Source organism: Talpa occidentalis, unplaced genomic scaffold, assembly GCF_014898055.3.
Source record: "Talpa occidentalis isolate TD23 unplaced genomic scaffold, MPIMG_talOcc4v2.1 talOcc4.13, whole genome shotgun sequence".
Lineage (NCBI taxonomy): Eukaryota > Metazoa > Chordata > Mammalia > Eulipotyphla > Talpidae > Talpa > Talpa occidentalis.
In genome coordinates, this window is record NW_023601322.1 from 35,853,630 (window position 1) to 35,862,925 (window position 9,296).

General features: G+C 36.1%; 1 protein-coding gene across 5 annotated transcripts in view; it reads left to right on the forward strand.

The window, feature by feature from the left end:
• The window catches only part of CHST9 (carbohydrate sulfotransferase 9), a 263,796-nt gene that overhangs the window by 46,843 nt on the left and 207,657 nt on the right, over positions 1-9,296 (forward strand). For 3 of the 5 annotated variants that reach the window (XM_054694118.1, XM_054694117.1, XM_054694115.1), the window contains one exon: positions 4,463-4,666. In XM_054694118.1, coding sequence (XP_054550093.1) covers positions 4,546-4,666 — 121 coding nt within the window. In that variant the 5' untranslated portion in view covers positions 4,463-4,545. Of the gene's footprint in view, positions 1-2,429; positions 2,572-4,333; positions 4,355-4,462; positions 4,667-9,296 lie in introns of those variants that run through there. The other 2 variants (XM_054694116.1, XM_054694119.1) reach the window with 2 other exon arrangements.

Genomic DNA, 9,296 nt, shown 5'->3' on the forward strand with positions numbered 1-9,296 from the left:
TGAAATTGTCAAAAACAACTTCAACAGACTTGTTAAGGACCATGACTAATTGATAAAAACTATATATAAATAGAATAAGAGTGAATTGAAAGTCACTGAAATCAAGCAAAAGAAGCTAGAAGTAGGTCATTTGGGAAATGCTTCCCAAGCAATGGAGATTGGGATTTACATCCTCCTTGTCGAATTTTGTGGGTTCCCCCCCCCACATTGAAGTACCATTGTTTTACATCCTTGTTAGTTTTGACGGAATAGGCAGTGACTACACCTGAAGGGTGATATCCTATGCTGTATACGTTCTTTTAAAGATTTATTCTTTATTTATTTATGCATACAGGAACTGGAGTACAGGCCAGAGGTGTAGGGAGTGAGAGGGTTCACCAGTGACAGAGTGGGGAGCAGAACAGGCGGATCTACTGAAATGCACTGCCGAGGGGAGCAGCAGGCAAGATTGGAGAGGTCTGCTGCTCCATGTGGGTAGCTCCCTGGCAAGGGATGGATATTGAACCCAGGCTGCAGTGGCTGGCAATAGCTTGATAGCACAAGACTTAAATAAATCCTGTGGTACCTGGGAGACCCATATGCTGTATACTTTCAAATAAAAAAGAAGATCTCACCAAAAATTGTTCAAAGAAAATAAGAGGAAAGACACAATTACATAATGTTAGGAATGAAAAGAGGACTATCCCTACAACTATGAAAGAGATCTTTAAAATACATAAACACCTTTATACTTACAAACTTAGAAACTAAACTATAACTCTGAATTAGATAGTTGTAAGCTAACGTTGCCTTAAAAAACACACACAGAGGGCCTTCCTGGTGTTGCAAGGGATTAAGGCATAACCTATGAAGCTATCAGCTGCCACTGTAGCACTAGTTCGATCCCTGGTCAGGGAGCTACTCACATGGTGCAGCGTATCTCTCCTGACTTGTCTGCTGCTCCTGTCAGCAGTGTATTTCAGTCAATCCGCCTGTTCTGTTCCTCACGCTGTCTCTTGTGAATCCTCTCACCCCCCACACCTCTGGCTTGTACCTCAGTTCTGTATGCATAAATAAATCTTTAAAGAAAAACTGATTTCAAAAAAAATTTTGGAAATTAAGAGAAAATGATAATTGTATAGGCAGTGTAATTTTCTAACATTCACTCAAAAAAGTAACATAAAATTAATAAAATTACATCAGTAATCAGATTCATATTCTGTCACTCAAAGACAGGCCCAGATGTTTGTACAAACATAGAACCGATAAAACAGAACCGATAAAACAGAAAAGTAAATACAAAACCTATATAGGAATTTGAGCTATAACAAAATCAGCATTATATGTCAGCAGTAAAATGACAAATGTTATATATATGTAATGGATTGCACACAATGTACCAAAAGTAAATTCCAGGTGAATTGAATTCTTAATTATGAAATTTAGATCTTTAATATTTTTGAAAGGAAATATAGAAGAATATTTTCATTTTTGAATGTAAGGAAAATTATTTTGGGAGATTCAGAAAGAACACTACCTGAGCTTGATCCACCTATTTCTCCAAAATCCTAGCCTGCTCTATGGTTTGGGTAATTCACCTAAATAGTTTGCATAAGAGGTTCTCTGATACTCAGATTTCCAGTTGGGTTTGCCAACTGAGTCACTGACAGCAGGTATAAGAACAGGGGGACATCAAGAGTGGGATTGTTATCTAAAGGCGTCTGTTGGTATCCATCGCTATTTAAAATATTAACTTGTATGTATTGGAAATGAGATGACCTTTTATATTCCATAGCTATTTGGGATTAATCAGTGGGATATGCCAATAAAAATAAACATGTACTTTTAACAGAATCGCAGATGACCTTCTTTTCAGTATTTCAGTAGCCCATATTTTTCCTTTTAGAGATTAGAACAAAAGATTATAAATACAACTGGAAAATTCATCAATTATCTCTATTTCATTATTGGAGTTCTAAATTCAGTTCAGTGCAACACATTGTTGAGTACCTGTTAGGTTTAAGGTACTGTGTTTACGAGCAGAGAGAGAGAGGAGTAGTGCAAAATACATGAAGCCTTTGACCATGGAAATCTTGTATAATGCTTGTACATAAAATAGCATTATTCCAAGTAATTTCAATCTCCAGTAGTCTGCACTTTTTCCGCAGGCATGGAGTTAGATGTATGATCACCAAATAGGTGTGTTTTCCCATCACAACTGACCTTCAGGTTTGCTTAAAGCAATACTGCTGCTCCTATTGCCTCACCTTTGTTTAATGAGAGCCATTTCCTAATGCCAATGTTGGGTTAATGGACTGAGATGGGAGAAAATCAAACGTATCTCTCAGTTTCACACCAGATTGCCTTTCTGCCTTGTGGCTTTAATCACTCAATCCTACTCACATCTGCCATAATAACAATTATGGGTTTTCTACTGACTTCTTACCCAGGAGGATATGTCGGAATATAGCAACATCTCCTGAAGAAAGGAAGGGCAAATTCTTAATCTTTTTCCAGCATCATAGGCAATAATTTTCCTCTGCAACCCCGAAGGAGCACTTCTTTTGGATTTCACACCCCCCATTCCCACAGGTTTGTGGCTCTGTTCTGATTTATGCATTTTCTTTATCCTCTTTCTTCTGAGTGAAGTTGTAATTATGTAGACAGATTGTAAAATCTCTTTCTTTTTGTAAACAACTATTTCTTTGTTAGTAGTAGATTTGGTTTAACTGGTTTCCTGAAACTTCTTATAGAGCCAGGAATTTTATCTGTTCATTGTTTAACTGATGCATCAAGAAAAAAACTGGCTTCTCTTCATAGCTTTTCTTGAGGAATTAAACTTTGGGACGCCTCAAATTGCAAATCTCCCTTGGGAACTATTCTTTGGAAAACCCATAATATTTAAATTTTAAGCCAATGTAAGAGCAAAGTATCACTTGCTTAATGCCGAATAATGATAATTTCAGTTCCCCTGCTTATCTAAACACTTCCTCTTCTACCAAAATGAAGGAAATGCTTGAAATCTGAAAAAGCACTTATGAAAATGTTAATAGTTGCCCCTTCCTCAGGGAACTCGGAGAAGTGGATTTGGGAAAGAGCCTCAGGTAATGCTGACAACCATTGTTTTCCCTCTGGCCCCTTTCTGGTACTAATTAAACTAATTTTAAAATGTGTTTGTAGAATGACTTCTTTTGGTGGTTCTGTTTAAGTACTTTTAACAATTTGGTGGATTTCCTTCTTCTAAAAAGATCATCCACCAATTTCACTTCTAATTCTGACCTCTTAGGCTTCCTTTGAAGTTCTATGTTTGTGTGAAAATTGGGTTTGCCAAAAATAGGTGAAGCCTAGCAATTTCCCACAGCAATTTTTAACTTTTAACTCACTCCTTGCCAAACGCCTCATAAAAAGACTATTCTCCCAGAAGTTTTCAAGGCATATTTGGAGGAAAAGAAGAGAGATCATGTTTAGACACAACAGTGTGTGTGATATCGTTACCTTGAAGAGATGTTTATTCCGTGTATCCTAAAGGCAGTGTCTGTGCTCTGGGAGACAATGTCTTTGGCCTGTGTCCGATATAAAACCATATACAATCATGACCCTGGCCTCATTAGATTGGTTGCTAATGATGTGAGTTCACCATGCAGACTACTGCATTTTTGCTTGCTAGTTCACAGGAAATAAGGATTCTTAATTTGGTTTTCAGTGAGAGAACCTAATGATATTTTATGCACAACTTTGTGTGTGTTTATAGTTTTCTAAGGAGAGGTTTACATTTTCATTAGACTCTCAATAGAGGGTAAGACTTAAAATAGGTCAAGATTTACTAAAAATGATTGTTCTAAAGCAAAGTCTTTTCAATTAAATAAAGGAAATTATTTATTACTGAACTAGATTTCTGTAATCTGAGGGAGGTTTCTGTTCTCCAGTGTTTTGTGGGGAAAGGACCTTGAACTGTGAACTTTCAGTATTCTTCTTTGTATGCCTTTGAGATATTTTAAAAGTTGGAGAATTTTATTATTTCTCATGAGAGGAAAATGACAGATGAAAATGACAGATTTTTGAACTTTATATGTATTTTAAGACATGAAGTGATTTTTTCCTTCATTCTATGAATGTGTTTTTCAAAACTCCTTCTTCAGCAATCCATCCTATTAGTCTTCTTTTCCATCACAATTATCTTAAGGTAACCTGAACCCTACATTACCCTTTACAACACAGAAAGACTTAAGTCTAATCACTCTTCACCTAATTAAATGTTAGTGTGTTAGTTATTAACTGTGGCTAATACATTCCTGAGATAAGATAAAGGTTCATAATAGAAAATTGCCATTCCAGGGACATCTACTAGAGTCTCTTCTATCTTCAAAGTGTTACAGTAAGTGTTCATCTTCACTGTTACTGAGATCCTGCATATTTATCACCACATTTGGGAAGAAATGTCATGAACAAGTTACAAGGTACATTTTTTTTTTTTAAATTCTAGATTTCATGGAATGAGCACTAAGACAATGAGAAAATCTTGAAGGTCTGTGGAAAAACCAATCTTGTCTTCAGAAATGAGAAGAAATGCAGCCTTCTGAACTGGTCATGAACCCCAAACAAGTCTTCCTCTCGGTGCTGGTATTTGGAGTAGCAGGACTACTCCTCTTCATGTATTTGCAAGTCTGGATTGAAGAACAACATACAGGTATGACACAGACTGTGTTTTCCCATTGTAATTATAGTGCTCATTTTCAGTTAAATAAGCTGCAAGCAATATTTATAGATCTATGGAAGTCGCAGTATTTCCAACAACAAAAAATTAAACACCAACTGAAATCCTTAGCTCCTAAAAGAAAGGATGATGATACTGTTTTGGTGGGCATTTGCTTGGTGGCTTGGGACAATACTTAGAACTTTCATTATCTTAGGGGAATAACAGCAGCCCATTTTCTGAGCTCCGACTCCTTGTAGAGAACATGTTTACTAAAATGTAACATTTATCCTGCTACTGGTATGTCCAGTCAGTACTGGACACAGGTCTAAAAGGAGCTGAGTATACTGAAACTTTTCCTAATCCTTCTTAATATTTTAGTTGATACTCAAAATTGATTGGAAAAATCAATACCTTTACTAGAAAGCAAGGGTGGCAAACCTTACCTTAAGAAATCAGAAAGAGGGGCCTCCCTGGTGGTGCAAGGGGTTAAGCCTCAGCACTATGAAGCACTCACAGCCACTGCAGCACCAGTTCAATCCCCACCAAGGGGGTGGATCCACATGGTGCAGGAGACCTCTCCTGTCTTGCCTGCTGCTCCCCTCTGCAGTGTATTTCAGTCAATCTGCCTGTTCTGCTCTCCCCACTCTGTCTCTGATGAATCCTTTCACCTCCCTACACCTCTGGCTTATACCCCAGTTCTTGTATGCATAAATAAATAAATCTTTTTTAAAAAGTAATCAGAAAGAAATATTTTAGACTTTGCATTTCTTACTGCATGTATCAGCTCTGTTGATCATCTTTGTAGATTATACATAAATAGACTAGGTTTTGTTCTAATAAAACTGTATTTACGGACAGACAGTGGGCCACATTTGGTCCATTAGCAGTAGTTTGCTGATCCTGGCTGTACTTGTCTTGTACTCCATTATAGTTGGCAGTTGCTGCATATTGGAGACACTCAGTTATTGTACAATGGATAATGTTTATAATGGTAATAGTATTATTAAAGACAATGTTTTAGAACATCATAGAAATAGGTGTACATTGGTATTGTGAAATTCAATAGTTTTCCTTTAGTAGAAATAGACTACAGTGTATGCCTGCTAAGGAAAATAAAATAAAAATAGAATGATTTCTTAATTGTATCCAATTTCTATTTTTTTATTATTCTAAATAATAAAGCCTTATGAATCTATTCTGAGAGATAATTCAATACTGAGTCATAAATATGATAATTTTAAAAGTTGTTGCCATTTTTAATTCCCTTTCCTTGGCTTTCCTCAGAGATGCTTTAGATTTATTTAATTTATATAGTAACACTTATGAAAAGAAATTGCTTATAAATATTTTCTAGAGAATATGTAATATATTGTCAGAACTTATTAATTCACATTTACATAAACTATAATATTTACTGTTTTCTATATTACTGTAATAATTTACTATAACTTATAATATTTAATGATACCAACTATAATAAAATACATAACCCAATTCCTCCTATAACTTCTGGTCTAGATGTTGTTACATAATAAGCTGTCAGTGGATTTTTATTGAATGAGCTAATAAAAGAATGAGTGAGTAGTTTGAAAACTTGCTGCAAACTACAGACTGTACCTTAGGCAAGGAGGAAGAATCAGAGGTCTCATTATCACAAGGTCTGCTAGTATCATAGTCTCATAACAAATTTTGCATGAGAAATTCTGCCCCTCTGCTTGTGACAATGAACATAAGCTTTAAAACAATTCCTGTAGATAACTATTTTAGTGAAGTTTTATTCTTCTTTAATAAAACTTCCTTTTGGGGTTTTGCTTTGTTCTAGGCTAGTGCCCTGGGTTGTAATTCCATAGTTTTCTCAGGAGACTGGTATCTGTCTTTCATGTGTGTTTCAAATAACATCAGGAGCATCAGACATTTTTAAAGGCAGTTTCTTTTTGAATCAGAAAATATCTCATTGTGTACTTTGATGTTAAGTTGAAAACTGGAAAATCTGTCTTTTGGACATTTTGAACTGTCACTCACAGAAACTTGGAAGAGTTGGTTTTGGTTCCAGAGATCTCTATAAACAGAACAGATTTTAAAACTGAATGGTTTGATATCATATAGATTTCAGTTATATATGGAAGCTCTTAAGTTATTTTCATATCTTTTTTGAGGCCTTTAAAATTGACTAAGATATGGACTACTTTCTATGCCTTCCTAGCTCTCCTGGGTTTCTATTAAAAATAAAATGCTTTCATATTACAAAAAAAAATCTCAAATATTCTCTCGTGATAATAAAAGATAATGTAGAGGTAAGAAGTTTTGGAGGTGAAGTGGGAAAAATGGGTGACAGAGAAATTACAATCCACTTATTTATACAACAGAGAATTCCATAATATTTGTTTTTAAACATCTACAATTTAATTATATAATTGTTGTGCTTATTTTCAGTATATTGATGTATTATGAATTTTATTTTATGATTTTTTTCCCTAGTTGTTAAGAGTACAAATTTTCATTCAAACAAATCTTGAAAATCTCTAATCTAATGTAGGACCCTGAATGCTTAGCCTCTCTAAGCCTCAATTTCCTTATCTGTAAAATGGGATAATAGCATTTTTCACATAGCATTGCAGTGAGGAGTGGAGGAGACGTGCCTTCACAGCACTTAGAGTGGTGTTTGGTAAGCAGTAGTGCAAATGCATGTGAGCTATTACTGTCCTGGAAATGATCAGACTTGCTTTTTCTGTGTTATCACAATTAAAACTCAGCTGCCATCCAGGAAAACAATAGCAAGCTTGTGCCTTGACTGATTAAGAGGGAAAAAAAGAAAAAGGCTCAGTTCCAGGTCTTGTTAAAATAGTTGGAAGGATCTATCTGGCGCAGAGCCATTTTGTTTCACAAACAAGTTGGAAGGCGAATGATAGGATTGAGTACAGAGAGCAGAGTCAGCTTCCAGGAGGATCTCCAATCTATCAGAGCATTCGCTCCTTCAACAGTAATTTTTGAAACCCTAACAATCAGAGATGCCAAAAACTGGTGAATGTAGATACAGAAAAGAGAAATAGATATAATGCTTGTTTTCAAGGAGACCACAAGTCTCATGAATTGTAAGGGAGAAAATGGTTTTGAGTTCAGGCCAAGGCCTAAGTACAAAAGGATAGTCCACTGTCACACAAAGAAGAAAGACCCTCCATAATGAAGTGAAATAGTTGGCACCAGGAGAAAGAGCCCCATCCATTCTCATGATGGAATTCTTGACCAGACAGAAGCACTAGAAGAAGCAGTGTCAATGGGGAAGAGGGTGAGCAGGCACAAAGGGCCTGATCAGAGCAGAACAGACTTATCTATGGGAAAGATGCAGTAACAAGAGGACCAATCCAGTCCATATCACAAGAATGGGTTGTCTTTTCCCCAGCTACCTCTGAAATGTGCAATCTGGTGGCCTTTCTCTGGGTAGAACCTGACCATTAAATAGAACACTATCAAGTCATGACATAATTATTTTGTATATGTGATAAGCTGCATTTCAGACCCTATCACAAGTCAGAAGCTTAGCTTGAAAAGAATTTAAAGATCATCTTGTATACCACCTACTTCTTTATAAATATAAATCAGATTACTTCACTCTCCTGTTCAAAAAGTTTCAATATTCTATCATTTTCTTTAACAAAATCGTCTCACCTTGGCATCTGAGGCTGTGTGTGGTGGGGGAGGTGAGGGTGGGGGGGGTGGTAGTGCTGCCTGTGTCCACAGTCTCAGCCTCCATTTACCAAGCCCTTTGCTGACTCAGTGCTCTCAGTTCAAACCTGGGATGCTCTTCTCCCAGCCTCACCTGCCAGGACTTAGCCTAAATATCACCTGTTTCTATCTCCCTGACAGTCCAGTCAGCTTCCCTCCTATCACATTTATTTCCACAGAGAAGTAATCATAAGCATCAACTGCCTGTTTATTTAACTAGCTGTTGATTTAATTATCTGTTCTCTATCTGTACCTGTCACTATTTTATGAGTTCCACAGAAACAGAGAACTTGTTTATCCCACTTTTTAGTTCAATGTCGCCAGTCCATAGCATGGAATATATATGTGGTAGGTGCTCAGTGGTTGCACTTGTGGTTAAATCATGCTTCAGATATGTTTGCAACATCAGCTAAATAACTGCATCCCCTCAACTGTATAGCCACCTCCTTAGAAAGCTCCATTTATTAAGCTAAAACTCACCTTTTTAACTTCTGCTTATTAGTTCCAGTTGTATTCCTGACATTTCATGAGCCTCACCTTTTTTCCCATAATAAGACCTGATCTTTTTCATGGCAAAGTAGAACCCCAGGTTTTTAAACATTTCATGAAAATAACAATTTAAGTCACCTTCCTCTGAACCCATAATACTCTATATTTTTAAAAAAATATGATGTTTACTGTTCTTGCATGAAACCTGTATTAGAAATACACACATCTAATAAAATATATTCTCAAGCAGTAAAGAGTTATGTACACATATTTTTAAATATATAAAGCAGTGAAAATCGATGCCTGTCCCACTGTGTAATTTATATTCTTTTCCTGAGATATTCCAGAATCAGGTTTAGTCTCAACAATTCTAAACTAAAATTGTTCCCTGGATTTAGTCTATATTATA